Raw genomic sequence first — 20,292 nt, 5'->3', positions numbered from 1 at the left:
AATTGCTCCAAAAAATATATATGAAGAATCGTAGAGAACAAAACTGATAATGGAGATGGTAGAAAAAGGGGGAAAGAAAGCAGAAAGTAAATCAGAGATTAAATTTTATATAAGAAAAAAAAAAAACGGTTTGAAATCATGACAATTCAACAACGTGAATGTGATATTTGAGAAAATTTAGGATGAAGCAGCTGAAAATTAGGGATGATGAATTTATTTAATCAAACTCTTTTTTAAAAAAATAAAACATTTTACATTTGTCAAAATTTGATTTGTTAATTGACTTGTGCTTTAGTATATAAAAGATTTTACAGGAAAGGAATCTTTTTCCAACGGCATATTACTTTTGCAGGTAGTAGAAAGAAGGAGCGAGTTTAGAGGTATAGCTAATTCTAGAGTTATCATTCTGAAAATATCTTTTGCAGAGGAAGAAGGATTTTCACAAGAGGAGGAAAGGAATATCAAAGTCTAAAGTTGAATATGAATATGAATAAAAAGAGTCACGCCGGTTCGGTTCATTGTCGAATAGGTTCGGGTTGGTTTGTTCATAAACCGGTTCGATTGATATTATAATTTAGGTCAACAAAAGCCCATAAAAACTAAAAAGATACCCAAGACTTAAAAATGGGAGGCCATTGATTCGAACTGCTGAGTAGTTGTAAAACTCTTTCGAGTAGTAATGAACTGTTTGGTCCAAAAACAAAAGAAAGTAGGCCATTGACATTGACTAATTTACGATGAGAAAGACGTGAAGCATTTTAACATACGCGCAGAGTTCGCACGTGTAAAACACGTAGAATAGATGTGTTTAGGAAAAGATTTGTTAACCGTGTTATTGGTTTATATATTTTGATTGATTTAGAACGTGTTATTGGTTTATATATTTTGATTGATTTAGAAATCCATATAGTATTTATAAATCCAAATAAAATATGCAAATCCTGAGGTTTTCCCTCGGATTTGAGTCTTTGTATTTTTAACTAAAAAATCCAAACAAATCCATTCAAATCCATTATAAAATCAAATATATTAGTAAATCCGTACGATTGAATAACACTTGATTTGATACATAATTTATGAATCATTAAACCAATAACACATGATTTTAATACAGATTTGAAAATCATAGAACCAATAACACTAGATTTAATTCGGATTTTCAAATCCATTAAAATACAACAAACCAATAACCCCTGTACTACTAAACAAACCAATAACCCCTACTACTACTACTAAAGAAGAGATAATGAGTACACGTTAGTAAAAGCGACACGTCACTTCTCTCACCATCTTCTTCCTCCTCCTCCTCGTCTCCACTTCACTTTTTCTTCAAAATTTTGAATTGGTTTCATGCTCTGTAACTGAGGCTTCTCCAGCCAAATTCGGTTTCATGGCTATGGCGTTTCCTCTTTCATATACGCCCGTTTCGGTTAAACCAGTAACTTACTCTCGGAGATCGAAACTCGTGGTTTTCTCTTCTTCTTCTTCTTCTTCTTCTAATGGAAGAGATCCCTCACCCTCTGAGGAGAACTCAGTACCTAATGGAGTGAAAAGCATCGAGAAGCTTCAAGAGGAGAAGCGTCGTGCTGAGTTATCTGCTCGGATTGCTTCTGGAGCCTTCACTGTACGCAAATCCAGGTGAGTTTTCAAATCAACAAATTAGACATTAAAGTATTGATGATAATTCTTATGCTTGCAATCATTGTTTTAGACACAACTATGTGTTCTGTTAATATGACATGTGCTTTTGTTTTTTGTTTTTTTTTCCTTGCTCATTGTGAAAGCTTCCCATCAACAGTAAAGAATGGTTTATCTAAGGTTGGAGTTCCCAGCAATGTTCTTGATTTCATGTTTGATTGGACCGGAGCTAACGAAGATTACCCCAAGGTTCCGGAGGCTAAAGGGTCGATTCAGGCTGTCCGCAACGAAGCTTTCTTCATCCCTTTGTATGAGCTTTTCCTTACTTACGGTGGCATCTTCAGGTTGACCTTTGGTCCAAAGGTGTGTGTTTTGTGCTTTATATTGGTTGAGGGATAGTTCTGAATCCAATCACTTATGTGTTCTTGGTTTTGTCCGTAGTCGTTCTTGATCGTGTCGGATCCTTCTATTGCTAAGCATATATTGAAAGACAACGCTAAAGCTTACTCCAAGGTAAGAAACAAAACACACTAACAATTTAGCAACCAATGTTCTTGTTTCCTTATACGTCTCTACTTGTTAATCTTTAGGGGATTCTAGCTGAAATTCTAGATTTTGTGATGGGGAAAGGACTCATACCTGCTGATGGGGAGATATGGCGTAGGAGAAGGCGTGCCATCGTCCCTGCATTGCATATGAAGGTAACCCAATTTATGACCAAAAAGGACAGTTGGAGAATGTAGTAGCCATTTGTGTTTACGTTTTCTCTGTTTGTTTTAGTATGTAGCAGCTATGATCAGTTTGTTTGGAGAAGCTTCAGATAGGCTTTGTCAGAAGCTTGATTCCGCTGCATCTACAGGAGAAGAAGTAGAGATGGAATCACTCTTCTCTCGTTTGACGCTTGATATTATCGGCAAGGCGGTTTTTAATTACGACTTTGACTCCTTAACCAATGATACCGGTGTGATCGAGGTTCGAACCCTCCTCTGCTTTCAGTTTTGTTACCTTTTTGTGTGTGTTGTTGGATTAACGATAATGAAAGCTTTTTGTGTTATCTTTTTGTTTAGGCAGTTTACACTGTTCTAAGAGAAGCTGAAGATCGAAGTGTTTCACCTATTCCTGTTTGGGACATACCAATCTGGAAAGATATTTCCCCACGTCAGAGGAAAGTTGCTACTTCTCTCAAGTTGATCAATGACACACTCAATGATTTGATCGCAACGTGCAAGGTATAAGTCCAAGAATTTGGTTCATTCTCTCTTGGATCCTCATCCTTTTTTCTTTAAAGAGAATGGTAGAAGAAGAGGAGCTTCAGTTTCACGAGGAGTACATGAACGAAAGAGATCCAAGCATCCTTCACTTTCTCTTGGCTTCAGGAGACGATGTAACAATCTATCTGTGTCTTCTTCCAGTAGTTTTTTTATCAACTTCAATTGATTCTTGGACTTTGTTTCAGGTATCTAGCAAGCAGCTACGTGATGACTTGATGACAATGCTTATAGCTGGACATGAAACATCAGCTGCGGTTTTAACATGGACCTTTTATCTTCTTACAACGGTAAAGAGAGTCGACATATAACAACAAACAGTTAAATTTGCTCCCAAATAAAAAAAATGGTATAACTTTTGTTGGTAATTGCAGAATCCCAAAGTAGTGGCCAAACTTCAAGAAGAGGTAATGGATACATCTAATTCTTGCAAAATGATCTTACAAGAACATTGACATGTTAAAAAAAGACAGTTTGGTTCTGTGTGTAGGTTGATTCTGTTATTGGAGATAGATTCCCAACCTTAGAAGATGTGAAGAAGCTGAAATACACTACCCGAGTCATGAATGAGGTACAAAAAAAAAGAAGAAGCAATTTGAATATCTTGTACTTATTTGGTTTAACCATTTACTTTGATGGTTGGTGCAGTCATTGAGATTATATCCACAACCACCAGTACTGATTCGTCGTTCCCTAGAGAACGATAAGCTTGGACCGTATCCCATAAAAAGGTCAAACATTATGGTTTTCATTTTGTATACGCTTTTGGTAAATAGCATGTGTTTAAGAATGCAACTTCTGAAGATTTATTTGTGTTTGAAAAAAACTGACAGAGGAGAGGATATCTTCATTTCTGTTTGGAATCTACATCGAAGTCCCCTTCATTGGGATGACGCTGAAGAGTTCAATCCAGAGAGATGGCCTCTTGATGGACCAAACCCAAATGAGACAAACCAGAACTTCAGGTACAAAGATCCTGGATTTGCTTACCACTTGAGTTGATTTATATCGGTGAACTTTTCTTCTACAGTTACTTGCCGTTTGGTGGAGGCCCGCGGAAATGCATAGGCGACATGTTTGCTTCATTTGAGGTAGAGAAACAATTTACATCAATCAATACTTATTAGTTATTACATGTTAGCAGATGTTCTTATAGTAACTGGGATATGTTTGTAGAATGTGGTAGCAATCGCAATGCTTATTCGAAGATTTAACTTTCAGACTGCACCAGGAGCTCCTCCGGTATAGTCTTTAATCAAACTCTTCCTCTTTTGTCTCAATACAACGCACAAGATAAAGGCTTGTTGACTTTCGTTTTTGTGGATGGATAGGTAAAAATGACCACAGGAGCTACAATACACACTACAGAAGGACTGAAATTGACTGTAACAAAGAGAACACCACCTCTCTCTGTTCCTATCCTTCCAGTGGAAGCTCCTCGAGATGAAGTTTCCTCTGCTCTGTCTTGAGTCTTCTTCATCTTTGCAAAACTGAAGAAATAAACAAGCTCAAAGAAGACCAAGAAGAAGAACAACAACAAATGCTTCTGATTGTTTCTCTGCATTATATTATGCAGACAAGTAGAATGTAAAGAAAATTATTATTCTTTGAAAAAAGATATACAAGTTTCAAATATTTTCTAGGACATACACACGAAGCTCGGATTACATCAATGAATGAAGTGATGATCATATAGAGTTTATACTTCCATCATCAAAGTTGTCTATGATCTAGGAAAAGATCTCTGCTCGTGTTTGGTATGTGCAACATCGAGTACTATAAAACAAATCTTTCATCGGTCTGAAACCCTCGGGTTGTTAACGTTCCATGTCTATGGATTCTGGAGGTTAACATCATTCGTTATCTTTGTTTGCCAATGGCGCCTCTTTAGTTGCATCTTTCTCCAGCTTCTTCTTGTCAGCCTCGGCCTGTTTTTCATTCTCCTCTCGAGATTTGATGAACGTTTTCATGAAAAGAGTCAGAATCTTGGTCACTGCAGACAGTAACAATGGAGATGAGTAGAAATGCATTTATCAAATAATGGCTTTAACCAATCTAGAAGAATAGACTTTGTGCATATGTACCTTGTTCGAAAGGACACCGAGCTGGATCCTCACCGAAGTACTGGCACAAGGAATCTGCATTTCCTCCCTGTAAATTACAAATCAGTATTATGACTTCGAAGTCCCAAAGGGTGTGTGTAACTAAATAATAGTATAACTCACAGATTCTTTATATAAGGAAGCAAGCAACCTCACTTCTGCTTCAGCGATATCAAGAAACTCCTTCAATACCTGAAAAAATGAAGTCATCTCATTTAGAACAGCTACCAAGATTTTGTGGATCTTATCATCAGCCTGCGATGAATTAACAAATATGAGCAAAAAACTATGAACATCTATTCACATGTAGCTCACCTTCCGGAAACCCAGAGAAATTGCACCATCGTTTTCTGAAGCTACGAGTTCTTGCACAACCTTTTTAAGGCCTTTATCAGCCGCCTGCATTTCTTCAGCCAATGTTTTCAATTCAATCTGCAATTTCAGAACCTAGTAAGGAAAATGCAAGCACTAGCAGAAGGGCGTAGCAAAGCAAGCATGAATAAAAAGGGTACCTTCGAGGCAGCTTCCAAGTGAACAAGGTCATTAGCAAAATCCAGCAACTCTGGCATTTTTTCACCAACAAGCTAAACAGTAACAAAGAAAATTTACATAAGTTCATCTTAAAATAGCACCCAAGGAAACTAACTGGGTAAACAGTTTTATGCACCTCTAGTACAAAACTGCACTCTGGAATTATTGAGATAAGAGAAATATGTGCATCTACCTTGCATAAGTAATGCATCAAAGTCATTTTGTTATTTCTTGCACGAGTGTCGGATAATTTAAGAAGACTATCCAGTTTGAAACCCACAGCAGACCCTGCAACACAAAAGGCAATACATTACCGAAAGATGCTACAGAAAAAAATATCATAAAAACTGCAAATGAATAGGAATTATATATGTAACCTCTTGCAGTTCCCTGATTTAGAGCATTTCCCAGTGTTAAAATTGTTTGCATAATCTGACGCAACTTTGCAGACTCCTTCACCTGTAACATGATAATAATAACTTAATTACCAAGATGGAGGTATATTTCCATGACTTAGAAGATCTCACCCTCCACTATATACCTCTTTAGTAGCAGCGTTTATTGTAGTAAGGCAGCTTTTTAAGTCTTCCGCCTGAAAAGAGCAATAAATAAAATCAGCACAACATGTCTGAAGACAGAAAAGATCAATTGCAGAGAGTATTTGTAGTTATACCTGAGAAGCAAAGGTAATCTTGAAGCCAAACACTCGTAACTTTGCTTCTATACGTGGAACCTTCATTAGTTCCAAGAAAAACTGATACATTTGCAAAATTAGGAGTCAGAACAAAGGTTATGAACATGTAACATCCAACGCTTCAAGAACTGGAACAAACCTGTTCACACTTTCCAAGCATTTCTTTGTCACCAGTATAATTCTGAAGACAATAAACAGCATGGGTTAGCTTTAGGTATTAACGAATAGCTGAAAGGAATATATGAACAGGATCTTTCTTTGGTACAATTCTGATCGAGCTTGCTGGTTAATAAAATCAGAGTAGATAAACCTTTCACAAGGAAAAGCAACTAGGGCTTCGAAGCTAAACAGAACATACTCAAGAGAAGTATGACAAAAAAAAATTAAAATTACCCTCAACAATTCCATTTCTTCCTTCGTCGGACAAAACTTGATGAGATTTTCAACCTGGTCGATGTCCAGAACTGACGAATCTAAGGCTAGAACTGCGCTCTAAGATAAGAAATAGATATGAAATTCTCGGTTAGTATACACGTAAACATGATATAAAAGAGATTCAACTAGGTAAAATGTTACAAAAAGACATGTTAACTCTAAACATCCACCTTACATTATTGTTCCAATGCTAAAATAATGAGCGGAGGATATACTGACAGCAAAAACTTACAAGCATATCTGGTAGAGGAATCTTTATTTTCGTAAGCATTATTTCACAGTTATTTGCTCTTCGCAGGTCAACCTGATACAATACAAAAGAAAAAAAGTTAGTTAGCACTTAGCACTAAAAGAATAAGTACACTAAGAGGCAAGAATCATAGTCGTTATATTAGTTATAGTAATACCCATTTAATGGAATAAATGGAACTTGCAAAGCATATCAAGTGTCAAAGCCTTATAGTAACCAAAGAATGGAGTTAACTATCTATTTCATGCAGTCTAAAGCTGTCGGCAATACCAACTTAACAAATCCTACTCATGGCAATATTTTGGAAATTTTACAGAACTGCATTTACATATAACAAATGTTAGATATGTAAAGAGGTGAAACAGAGCTGCCTTACCAGTTGAACTTTTTCAGGTTTGCTGATACTCGAACGGCGACCTGTGCTTTTCTTAGCAGTCGTATCTGAAGCTGCAGAAAAAAGACTCTCGAGCTCTGATATATCTATTTCAGGGGCACTGTCATGAAGATCCGCAAAATTTATTTATTAAGCAACAATAACAACTAATGGGAGATAAGCTAACTGCAGACAGAAATGGAACGACCGATCACTTTTATTTTACTATTCTCAATTAATTATTCCGACACTGTGAAAGTCAAGCTAAACAATCTAAAAGAAAGAAAGTGCAAGAGGTACCCACCGTGGTTGATTTTCCTGTTTCTGAGTATCAGCCCATAAACTACCTATTGCTGCCCGAGTAACTTTAGACCAATGCAAAGGCTTTAGCACGGTTCTCTTAGGTGCAGCAGTAGGCACACTTACACCTCGGCCTCTTCCAAGTCCCGAGGAAGCTCTGCCCCTTCCTGCAGCAGGAGGTGGCGGAGGTGCATTTAAACCTTTTGCTCCCAGTGGTGGTGGGCCACTACTTGTCCCACGACCCAAAGCTGGCGGAGGAGGGGGAGCAGGGGTCTTGGATAGAGCTGGCCTAGGGGAAGCAAGGGTCTTGGATAGTAGTGGTGGTGGAGGCGGAGGGGGAGCACCCAACTTTGCAGATGAAGGAGGACGTGGTGGTGGTGGAGGCGGAGGGGGCGCACCCAACTTTGCAGATGAAGGAGGAAGTGGTGGTGGAGGAGGCGGAAGGGGAGCACCCAACTTTGCAGATGAAGGAGGACGTGGTGGTGGAGGAGGCGGAGGGGGAGCATCCAACTTTGCAGATGAAGGAGGAAGTGGTGGTGGTGGTGGAGGCGGAGGGGGAGCACCCAACTTTACAGATGAAGGAGGATGTGGTGGGGGTGGAGGGGGCGGCCCCAACTTTGCAGATGAAGGAGGAAGTGGAGGTGGTGGAGGAGGTGGCATGTGGGCATTTGAAATATTAGCCTTAGGAGGCGGAGGTGGAGGTGGTGGGGGTGCAGAAGATGGGCCAACACGAGCAAGACCAGAATGAGATGTAGGTGGCTGTGGGGGTGGGGGTGCACATTTAGTCAAAGATGCATGGATCGGAGGAGGAGGAGGTGGCTGCGCCTGAAGTTTATTTCCTGTGCTCCCAAACGAAGGTGGTGGGGGTGGGGGTGGGGATGGTGGTGGAGGTGGAACTGAAAGTGGAGAAATGCTGCTACAGTAAGGTAGAGGAGGTGGTGGGGTTTTGTTGAAAGGCTGGTGCGATGTTGTCAGAGGATCTCTACTGCTGAAACTAGGGAGAGGTGGCGGCGGAGGTGGGGGTTGGGATGACAACGAGCCTATGCTTGTAACTTTGTTTACGGGAAATGGAGGGGGCGGTGGCGGTGGAGGCAAAAGTGTGACAGAAGGTGGAAGAGTCGAAGGGTGGACACTTTGCTTCGCTGAAACTTCTTGCTGTTGACGACGAGGGAATACATGAGGTTCCTCTGAAGATTCAGGAGCCAACGATGTAGAAATGTCTTCTGTCTCATCATTATCAAAAGATAGAGAGGCTCGAGGTCTATGAGTGGCATCAAGTCCTTCATCAGAACTGTCCGCGGCACTAGATGTGTTGGTCTCCTCTTCAGAGTCGGGAGAATTAAAATAATAACTCCCTTTGTGCCGGAACTCTTTTGCATCATTTATGGCAGCAAGTTGTTTCAGCAACCAAAAAGCAGCATCGTCTCCATTTTCAGCCAAATCCACACCACTAAAAAGTTCTTGAACTTTAGAAAAGGCTTCTATGGGCAAGCCACCAATCTCATTACCATTTACTATTGGGGTTGGAACTTTCTGAGGCGAAGCATTCTCAACTTCTCCAAACAAAACCTGAATGCATGAAGAACGGAGGGAGTCAGACACAATCGCACGCATATATTAATAATTTATTTGTGTTGTTTCTCCTCTGCACCCATATTTTCTCATATACATATAAAATTTTAAAGAAATGAACAAAAGGGTCCATGCCTCTGCTCGAAACCCTTTTGGATAATGATTCTTGGCCTCCCAAAGAATATCCAAGTTGTCAGGGTTCAGAATTAGTATGTTGGACCTGATAAATGCAGTATTGAACATCACACGAAACATCATAACCTCTCGTTCTGGTTCTAAATCCATATGCACACACTCCAGTACAACATCTCCTTGCACCCAGCACTGGATGTCAATTTTGATCACCTCACATTCTGCCTGAAGCCAGATTATAGAGAGTTGTTACGTTACTCGGAAAGAACGTATTGCAGAAATCACAAAATGAATAGCACAGACCAACCTGTCGGTAAAGCCGGAGGGGTTTATCTATATTGGACATAGAATAGAGCATCTCCGTGGAAAGACCAGTTGTGCTACTAAAGCTTCTTCCAAAGATACGTATAATAGGTCTGCATCCATATTGGGAGTCAAAAATTGGAATACCTCGAATAATCACACAATCCAAAGAAAGCGCTCTTTCAGGAGGTGGCCACTGAGGATTCAAGTTCCTCCTCGCTACATACTCAAGATAACGAAGTTGAGACGGGAAAGGATTTAAGGGCGAGAGCAGCTGCAAGAGACCCTTGGGAGCCTCACGAAGCACAATCTCAAGACACCTTCGCTCGCCGCTGTGAACTTTCCTGAAAATCAAGAAACTAGCAAGGACAAAAGCCAGAAGAGGCCAGGCTCCTCTTTCACAGTGAAGAAGAATAACATCCTGACGGCTCCCACGAGAAAGCCAGCTCTCACAGACACGGAGAAAATGCTGGATCAGTGATAAAGGAAGCAAAGGGCAGCCTTCATAGTGCCTTGGATACTCAAGGACGGTAACATCGTATTCACAGAGGGTTTCAGCAAAGACGCTTCTTTTCTTTTTCTCCCCTTGTCGGAAATTGAATGCTAGAAAAGATGATTCGGGAAAGTCTTCATGTAAGTCATTGATGACTTCGTGAAGGAAGATTTGGTATAAGTCATCCGGCAACACTTCCGTGCAAAAACAAGAATCGAAAACTGTCCAAATCACAAAGATTTTTGCCATATTAGAGTACATAACAACATGAAGAGTAATCGTTAATATGATTTTACCATAAACTCTATCAGCAAACTCAAGCAACCCATCTGGTGGTCTCTTGTAGAAGAACCTACTTAACAGAGACATTGTAGCGAAACCTGAAGCGAATCCGATAAGATCAGAATCAGCTAATCAAAAGCACAAAGTTTCTTAAATACACTTGCTCGCTCATCAAAGTCAAAAGCAAAATCTGATCAAATTAAATTCCGGAAATTGGATGGAATCGACACCTGAAAATCGAACACAGATGGTTTCGAGGATGTGTGCGACTGCACCAGAAATTAGGGTTTATAAGAGAAGGAGAAGACGATGATTGATGCCGACTGACACGTTAGAACGAAAAGTGGGTGTGACGTTGGCTATTTACATTCCCCGATGCTGCCAGCTGCAGGGGCGATGGTGGACGCAGATGATGAAAATCGGGAACGTTTGGTTTTCAAATTTTGAATTAAGTTAAATCGCTTTTTCGATTTATTTATAATTAATCATCTACAGTTCTTCCATTTTTGTCATTCCCTTATCTTTATGTTTTTCATTTCTGAAACTTATTTTCGGAACAAAAACAATAAATGGTTAATTACGCTAATATACAAAAGTGAGATGATAATTGCACAAGTATGCTAAAATAATAATTATTTGCAAAACCGGGTAGAAGAGCAGGATAAACAACAATAAAGGGCTAATTAGGCCAATATACAAAACTGAGATGGTAATTGCACAAGTATGCTAAAATAATAATTATTTGCAAAACCGGGTAGAAGAACAGGATAAAATGACGAAATGATCCTTCGAGCCAAAAGACAGATCCTTCGACCTACGGACATCATAAACCAGATATATTTAATAAATTGGATAATTTTTATGTCAGAGTATTGTTGGAATGTAAAGTTCGTACATTCACCTAGAATTTTTTTTTCCTGAAAAAAGAGAGAATGAGAAGTTAACAGGGTCTAATACACGGTTGCACTCGCCGATTAAGCAACAGGAAAACGCTAGGCAGAGGTTAAGCGAGTCGATTTCGTTTTGTTCGTCAAAAATATTAACTTTTGAAGTTTTAAGCTTATAATCAAGTGCTACATGTTAAATCTATGAGCATTAAGCATAAACATCAAGATAAACGCAAAAGAAACTGATGAAATCGGTGAAACAAAGGTATATGACGGCTCTGAGATTTGTTGGAAAACCCTAAAACATATTGGGGAAGAAGATGATAAAAATTACAACGATGCCACTAATGAAAAAAAATTAAAAAACAAAACAAAAACTGCATTGACAGCAGGTCAAACTCACTAAGGGCATCATTAACGCAGTCTCTTGAGGCTGTCTCTTAATATTATTAGGATTAAAAGAAAAAGAAAATTGCCTATTATTAGAAGGAACGTTCCTTAATTGAGGACAATAAGGGACGTATCTTATGAGACACGTGTCTCTTCTTCTCTCCACATCTCTTTCTCTCTAGGCGGAAAATTGGACGGTACTTCTCCCACGGCAATCACTCCGGCCACCACCACTTCCCTCCTTTTCCCAGTTCCCTCTATTAGTAGCCACTGCTAATGAAAGCTTTACTAATCAATCGCTAGGAGGAGAAACTGCTTTCCTTCTGGAGATATCGGCGGCAATAATGATAATGGAAACGGCTCCGGCGGAGACAATGGTTGGTGGTTTAACGGCGGTGATAAGTCTGATGACTCTTCTTCTCACCCTTTTTAGATTTCTCTGCTTGCTGTTCTTGGTCTTGTCCTGCTTCTTTCAATTACGATCAACTCTGATGACTCTTCTTACCACGCTTGATTGAATTGGATTTTCAGTTTTAATGGAATTTAAGTTTCTGGATTTGATTGTTTGTCCATAAAGCTTTGATCTTTGATTATATCTCTTCTTGGGTTTTGCTTCTATAAATCTCTGTTCTTGCCTTGTTCCATATGATGAAAACGAATCTGTTCATGTTCATAACAGTATGAAAACTAAGTCCAGTGACTTCTTACAGGCCATGTTCATAACAGTATGTAGTTAATACGTGCCTCAGAAACCACTCTCCCATAGCAAATAGTGTTACACTCTATGGAAGGCACCCATTCATATCTATAATTTATCAGAAAATTGAATAACCATTAAATTAAATCCCGAATAAGCGGCCATTAATCTGAGATTCTTCTACAACTCGTTAGGCCTATACCGATCGTCTGACTAACATCTAGCGCGATTCCGAACAAGGGTGAAAATTCAAAGCTTCTAGAGATCCATTTGTAAGGCATTTCATTGCAAACACATATAGAAAACTGTTTTCATATATAACAATTGGGTTGTTCAGTTCTACAAATAATTTAGATATATCCAATTATTTTATCGTTTTTGAATATACTGGTTCAAAAATAAGAAATTAAACTTCAATAAATTATGGATTAAGTCTTGAGTTGACCTTGTAAAAATACACTAGCTACAATAATATTTATGAATGCACATTATAATCAAATAATATATAGATAATCTGATTTTTCATGCTGATAGTTAAAAAATGGTTATTGTATATGTATTTTGAACACATAATATAATTGGACAATGTATTATAGATTCGGGTTGAGTTAATATCAAAAGTAATATATATATATATATGCGTAAGTCTTAGCTGGATATTTTAAATGTAATCTGGATACAATAATTATGAACCCTATGTGCAATGTTTAGACGAGGAACATAACCGGATAGATTACTGTGTAACCGGATATATTTATAAGATTCGACAATTCTCTAATGAGATATCCAACCAATCCTAAAAGTATCACAACACTATATATGTAGAACATGATCTTGAAACACTACATTAGCCCTAATTACTAAACACTTAGTCCTAAACTATAAATACTAAACCTTAACCGATAAACTCTAATACTATTTGTGTTTTATATTTGTATTATGTGTAAATTTTGTAAAATAAATCATTAAAAATTGGATAGCAAGTGTAACATTCACTAAACATATCTTCAAGAAAGTAAAAATACACATTGGAATACATCATGGTTTGAAATGAGTTATTAGAATAGATAGCGTAGTACTTATGCATGATTTTTTTTTCTTTGAACTTGCATGAGTTTAATAATCGGATATTATATAGATATTTCAGATTAAATTTGTAATAGCCAACAGTATCATTTTGTTAACCAAGATTTGAAATGGAGTTTTTCTTGGATTTACCCCCTAACCAACCAATAATAGTTTGTCACCTGATATTCAAATAAAAATAATTTTTTTTGTCAAGTTATATTATTTTTAAAATGAAATGTAAAAATAAATAAAATATAGTAGAAGCTGCCAAATTTCTTTTTAAACATTGTTAACAGCAGCAACAAAATACTATATCCTAAATCCGAAACACTAAACCCTTAGATAAATCTTAAATCCTAAATCAATCATAAACACTAGATCTTAAACACTAGACCTTAAACGCCGTCAGCAATACTCTAAACCAAAGAACTCAAACCCTAGGGTTTAGGATTTTCCTAAGGGTTTGGGGTTTAGGGTTTCGGGTTTAGGGTTTAGTGCTATAAACTTAAGGTTTAGTGCTATAAACTTATTTTTCTGACGATGTTAACAATGTTAAAAAAATTCATTTTTTAGGCAGCTACTACTAGTATTTATTTATTTTACCTTTTTATTTAAAAAACATAATATGACCTGGAAAATTCTTATTTTTATTTTATTTTATAAAAAAAATGAAAATGAGGTAGCAAAATTTTATTGTTTGGTGAACCTATATAAAAATATGTTGAGATGGTTATAAGATTTAATATCTGGATAGTACATAATTAATCCGGATTATGCAATAAGGCTGAGAAAAGAAGTATGCTAGGCAAGTTATAAACATTTATTACACGAAACTTATTTACGTAATTACAGGTTGGTCTAGTGGTCGTACATTTGCCAAGCATTCACCTGAGGCGGGTTCGAATTGCGGCTGTCGGGTTTTTAACTTGGTTAGTCAAAAAAAAAACAATCAAATATTTTTGGACAGACTTGAATCTTGCCTGAGAACAAAGTTTTTTTCTCACTCATATTCTTATGTTTTCTGCAGCTACCTGCAAACAGTCTGATCATACTTGGGAAAAAAGACTTATGTGCTAAGTTTGGTTCAGTTCCATTGCCCAAAGTTGTAGAAGAGGAGCGGTATATGCTCCAATACGTTAGAGTGGCCCAGTAGGACGATTCAGTGTGAGAAAATGCAATCAAGAACGCTAAATCGATGTATTGGGCAGAGATAAATAGAGCTTCATGTGACTTACATTTTCATGATCCTGATGTCTACGTTGATGATGTTAAATGGGATGCTGAAGTTGACACTGGAGAATTCATACGATTAGGACCAGTATTGTCATGGATGGAGTAGTTTCAAAACAGGAACTTGGGTCGCAAGGAAAAAAACAACAATTTCAAAACAGAAACATGGCTTCAAGAGAAGAATAATGACAACAGCTGCTCCTACTACTAAGAGGTTGGGAATTGGAACAGTAAGGATCAACAATGAAGATAAATTGGAGAAAGCGAGGAGTTGTGCAATGTGGAGGAGATCAGGTGGAGGACTGTCGATTTGGAATTGGAGAGGGAGAAGCAAATGTGGGTTTCAGCAATTTGAATGGTTGAGTGATTGAGTCTCTCTTGATAATATTTTTTTCAAAATGAAAGAGTAACATTGTTTTCCGTTAGTAACTATATAGTGGAAGTGTAGAAGCTTATAGTCATATTGATTTTATGTTTGTCGTGCCACATATGAATGACAGTTACGTAATGAAAACCAAGATCGAAGTGATGCTTCATTATGTAGGTAAGGTAGAGTTACTCTCAGGCTTTGTAGTTTGTTTAGAATGAAAATCTTTTTCGCCATAGTCTTCTCGCATTTTGGTAAATAAGAATAATCTCTATTCTAAAAACCTTTCTTTTTGTATGTTTCCTAAACATTGAATTTTCAGTGATGTGATCGTATTTAAAAAATGATTCGGTGAACAAATGTGACTTGGTCCCAAATTATAGCATATAATATATTTTTAAACATGATATATATATATATATATTATTTAGAAAAATATAAAATACTTAACAAAAAGGATAGCGATTTTGTTAAATTGTTAAATAAATAATAGAATAATTATATACAAATAAAACCAATATAAAATCAAATACAAAATTAATAGAATGAAAATAAAACAATCACTAATTATATTCTGAGAACTAAACAATAATAAATATATATATATATATATTTTTTTTTTTTTAAAGTAATCTGTTTGGATAATATGTTTATTTGATGAATATTTTAAATAAATATGTATATTTTAAATAGTAACAACCAGTAATATATTTTTGATTATATCTAGCTAATTAAAAAACTATTTTGAATCAATTACTATTTTTCGTAATATCTAAATCAATATGTTTAAAAGAAAATATAAAAGAGAAACTACAAGTCTCAATGAATTCAAAAACAAAATTATAAAAGGCATACATATAGAGTAACAAAATAGTCAATATAATCTAACTTTCAGTAGAGTAAACTAAATATCTTTTTTACCAGTTAATTAATTTTTAATAGTTTTTTAATTTGCTTACCCCCCCCCCTGTAAGTATGGCGGATTTTACCCTAGAGAAATACCGTGTTCAAATCAAAGGTAAATCTATAACAAAATTGAAGAAAAGTTTTATGTTTCTCTGATCCAAAAACTTACATTTTAATTTTTAAATCATTGTGTATGTAGGCTACTTTGGAGGTAGTTTCCACCCAGATATAAGGAAAGTGGATCACAATAAAACTATATATGGAAAGATACCATTGCAGAGAGTTCTTTGGATCAATCGAAATATTAATAAGATATAAACAATTCGTATTTTACATTCGAAGTTGGACCATAATCATCTGAATCTGCAGAAACAGAGAAAACTGCTATGTAACAGTATTTTTTAAGAGATTGTTTGACAAGGTAAATATATCCTGATCGAGTTGAACTTTTACATACATACTCGTGGCATGTCAGGCTTCATAATCAACGGTGGGATTTAGGAGTGAACGATTTGTTTGTTAATTATTCATGTCTTCTTGAGCCTGTTTGATGCAGTATAAAACAGTGTGACATGTATGACAAATGTGATGTTTGGTTAAGCATAAGAATTTGATTTGACCTAAAAATTGGCAAGAGTATTTAGGACTTATAGATACATGTTCATGTAGAAGTAGAGATGGGCTAGAGACATAATTTACATGCATCATTGTGATGTTACCAAAGCTGTTGGTGTCTTCGAGTATATAGTTTTTCCATTTTGTTCATAATGTATATTGCTGCTTTGCAACCAACGTTTACGTAACAGTTTAAATGTATGTAACATATTTTAAAAGAATATCTTTAAAACTTAAAAGTATGAGTGCATTGATCTATACTCATAGATATCTACATTAAATAGTTAATATATATATATATATATATAGATATAATCTTCTTAATAGGATGAAAAATATATAATATCTAATAGACAAGATCCAACCTTAAAATGCAACAACAACACACATCAATGTTTCTTGCATTCTGCATGTTGTATCAAACATAATTGCCACAAGTATTAAGAAAATGGATTGATTGCTACACTTTATGTTTCAAAACCAAATTAGTCGTCCAAGTCAATATTCTATAAACTACTAAAGTGCAAATGTACGAATAACACAATAAACTGATGTAGATAAGACTCATCGATTGTATCACACTTCCAACCAAATGAACATACAAAAATGGTTACAAAAGTTTTATATTTTTCCAAAAAATACATCACATCCCGCGCGTAGCGCTGGCCGACCCTAGTAAGATTATATTTTTAAGCTTCATTTGATATTTCTCAGTCCACATATTTTAACACATTATGACATTTTAACTGGATTTTTATTCGTTTATTCATTATTTTAAAATTTAAATTATTTTAATATAAAAACATGGCTCATAGAGACATTGATCTGGGCCCAATGCTTTAAAAATCAGATCGTGACTCTATCTTCTAACCGGTGCTAAGTTGTGATAAAAGTCGGATTTGAGTTAAACCGGTAAACCCGGTTAAGAACCAGTCAAACTCGGTAAAACTGGGTCTTAAATTAATTAGTTTTCAAGTTAAAATTATCTTTCAAAATAAAATTATCTTAAACTACAAATTTAAGAACATTTCATTAAAAATCACTTTTCATTATATCATTGTTAGTTAAATTCTAATAATTGATATAAATTTTTAATAATGATATAAAATTTTATCATTATTAGTTAAATTCTAATAATGATATAAAATTTTATAAAAATAATTTTATGATTATACATACATATATAATTTAAATTTAGACTAAAATTTAAAACTCGGTTGAATTGATTGCACCGGTCTGATCATTGATCGAGCTACAATGCCGAGTCAATGTCCGGTCGGTTTTCAAAACATTGACCGGACGAACCCTACTAAATGTCTGTATTTTTTTTATCCCCAACGACAGCCAGACGTTGCACCAACTACAAAATAGGCTGCCCCATAGTTAAATACTTTTGGAGCTTGAACGAAACGACCCATGATCCACAAATGTAAAACTCGTGAGGACCTCACCAAAAAATTGACCAAAAAGAATTGGTCGATAAATTATATTTATTTTCACCTGCAAGAACCAAGAAGCCATAAGTACATTACCGTAAAAGAAATACACATTTGTAGAGAGCAACATACATATATGAATAAATAAAATTCCATATGCCTTCTATCTTTGTCTTCTTTAACCACTCCTCCTCCGGGTGAGCGGTCCATCGCCAGTCTGATTGTGCAAGTTTGGAGAACTCTCTTTCCATTGGGTAGATGTGAGTTCCATAAACGTAATCAGCTTTTCCATTAAATATATTACGTTTCTGTTGGGGACAAATCTCCCGCTTCCGTCGACAAGGTTTCCATATGATTGGCTCACATCTCGTTTAACTTCATCCATATCAAGAAACGGAAAGTAGCTATCAAATAAGACAGTAAACTAAACAGTTCTCCTTTATAAATAGCTGAAATGATGCAAACATGGAACACTGCAACGAAACTAAAGAGAAATATAGTAGTGTCTCCACGTCTTGAATTGTTTATAAAGCAGATTGTAAACGCTATTTGAGTTATGTTTGAAGTTTAAAACCAGGTCAAGCAAACCATATGTTTATTTTTTATAAAAAAAACAACATTATAGTTAAGCTCCAAAGAAATAGTTTACAAATGAAACTAAATACTGAGAATATATTACGTATTGTTAATAGCTGAAGATGCAAACATGGTTTAAAGAAACAAAATACTGAGAATATTTGGGGGAAAAACATTGCAATGAAACCAAAGAGAAATACTATCGGCTCCACGTCGATTGCTCTATGTGCCTCTTGTTGGGGGTGTTTCTTGCAACTTAAACTTGGTCTTCCCCTGGATTGCTCCCCTCACAGTTGTGCTGTGCAGACACCGGATGGGGGTGTCTGGTTTGAGGCCCATCAATCTCGTTGCTTTGCTCATCACCACTTAACCTTTGTCCATTAGAGCATTTGCAGGAGACACATGTACACCAGGAATGTCATCTCCAAGGTAGTCGTTCCCTCCACGTCCATTGCAACCTAAACATGTTACTTTCATGTTAAAATGGAAGAGCGGAAACTATGGGAAAAATAAGCATTCCATGAATTGCAAAAGTTGCTGCAGCTGGACAGTGATGGCGATAAAAGATGTGGGACACAGGTCCGATGCCTCGTGGAGAAATTGAAATTAGTAAAATTAAGCTGGAAAGTGTATGCCAAAATCACTTAAGACACACAACTGTCAAACCGTATTGAAGTGTAGATGCAGATTTAAAACAAAAGGATGGAATAGGAAAAAAAGCAGTGTAAATGAAATCGGGTTCTCACCTGTCAACCTGGAGGTCAACCATAATGGGTCGAGCACTCTGCTCATGGTCACTAAACGTAGAATTGATCACACCAACAAACCTTAAGACGTCTAGGAAGCAAGTGGTTGAGTTGGTTAACGCTGTATGGCTGTATGCTAAATCTCATACTTTTTGAGTTAATGAAAGTAAACTGATTCACCTGGAAACTGATGGTTAGTATTGAGTATTGCAATGAGCTGTCCGTAGTCATAGAACCTAAAGAGCTCAAGAGGTATTGCAGGAGGAGTTGTGATTTCAACAAACTCCGTATGATTTTTGAAGCGAATGACGACAGGGAATCTGACAGCTTGCAGTCCATGTTACTCTTGTAAGTTGTAACATCAAAACCACTGATCTCGTGAGCGACGCCCTCTTCCAGAAGGTGTGTAAAAGTGTTAAGCCGATGCACAATGATAGACGCTTGCAGAAGAGTGGACTTTGAAGAGTGAAAACATGAAACGCCTCTGTAAGTATATGTTGACGAATAGGAAAAAGATAATGCGTAATCAATGAGAAAATATGAGCCTAACTTTCTCATCAAGCAGAAGAATGTCAACTTCCATAAGCTCCCCCTCGTTGCTCGACATTCCGATCTACAGAGAAACACAGAAGAAAGTTACTACCGTTTGAGAACAATGACTGGACTTCAAATCAGTAATAAATGTATTGGATGGAATCATTTTAGCAGGTTGTTTTGTAAGGAAGGAGAAGGGTCCAACCATGTGACCCTTTGAGATTCTGAGTTTGCTGCATCTCTATTTGTAGTGGAACAAATTAGAGATTAGCGATAGAGGTTAGGAAAGGTGTGATAAAATTCAACGTAGTGGGAGAGCTGGAATGAGAAATTTAATGGCAAATCATATTGATAAGTTTCAATATCGAAGAAAAGCGTTACAGAGGAATCGAAAAGGGAGACAACCGTCAAAGGAGGAGAGAAGTTAGCTAGGGCTTTTCTGTTCAAAAGAGATTTTGGATCTCGTC

The 20,292-nt window shown here is 36.6% G+C and overlaps 2 protein-coding genes across 2 annotated transcripts; one reads left to right on the top strand and one right to left on the bottom strand.

Annotated features, from left to right (window-relative positions):
- The first annotated feature begins 1,252 nt into the window (after positions 1 to 1,252).
- LOC106414823 (protein LUTEIN DEFICIENT 5, chloroplastic) lies at positions 1,253 to 4,553 on the top strand. The gene is made up of 15 exons (XM_013855406.3): positions 1,253 to 1,638; positions 1,785 to 2,001; positions 2,080 to 2,151; positions 2,229 to 2,339; positions 2,419 to 2,610; positions 2,706 to 2,867; positions 2,927 to 3,022; positions 3,095 to 3,196; positions 3,281 to 3,313; positions 3,397 to 3,477; positions 3,555 to 3,637; positions 3,740 to 3,871; positions 3,937 to 3,997; positions 4,083 to 4,148; positions 4,238 to 4,553. Exons 1-15 carry the CDS (start codon positions 1,391 to 1,393, stop codon positions 4,373 to 4,375), a joined length of 1,794 nt encoding a protein of 597 aa, XP_013710860.2. The 5' UTR covers positions 1,253 to 1,390; the 3' UTR covers positions 4,376 to 4,553.
- On the bottom strand, positions 4,488 to 10,867 carry LOC106414822 (formin-like protein 14). Its single transcript, XM_048765567.1, has 18 exons — positions 10,604 to 10,867; positions 10,388 to 10,471; positions 9,603 to 10,312; positions 9,299 to 9,520; positions 7,596 to 9,160; positions 7,295 to 7,412; positions 6,901 to 6,972; positions 6,627 to 6,725; positions 6,373 to 6,414; positions 6,213 to 6,293; positions 6,081 to 6,131; positions 5,917 to 5,998; positions 5,733 to 5,827; positions 5,521 to 5,592; positions 5,324 to 5,440; positions 5,132 to 5,200; positions 4,991 to 5,057; positions 4,488 to 4,899 (listed from the first exon to the last, which is right to left on the bottom strand). Exons 2-18 carry the CDS (start codon positions 10,458 to 10,460, stop codon positions 4,760 to 4,762), a joined length of 3,675 nt encoding a protein of 1,224 aa, XP_048621524.1. The 5' UTR covers positions 10,461 to 10,471; positions 10,604 to 10,867; the 3' UTR covers positions 4,488 to 4,759.
- Between the last annotated feature and the right edge of the window lie 9,425 nt (positions 10,868 to 20,292).

The sequence above is a fragment of the Brassica napus genome, chromosome C8, assembly GCF_020379485.1.
Source record: "Brassica napus cultivar Da-Ae chromosome C8, Da-Ae, whole genome shotgun sequence".
In the NCBI taxonomy this organism is placed as follows: Eukaryota; Viridiplantae; Streptophyta; class Magnoliopsida; order Brassicales; family Brassicaceae; genus Brassica; species Brassica napus.
This window is presented reverse-complemented; position numbering and strand designations above follow the sequence as displayed.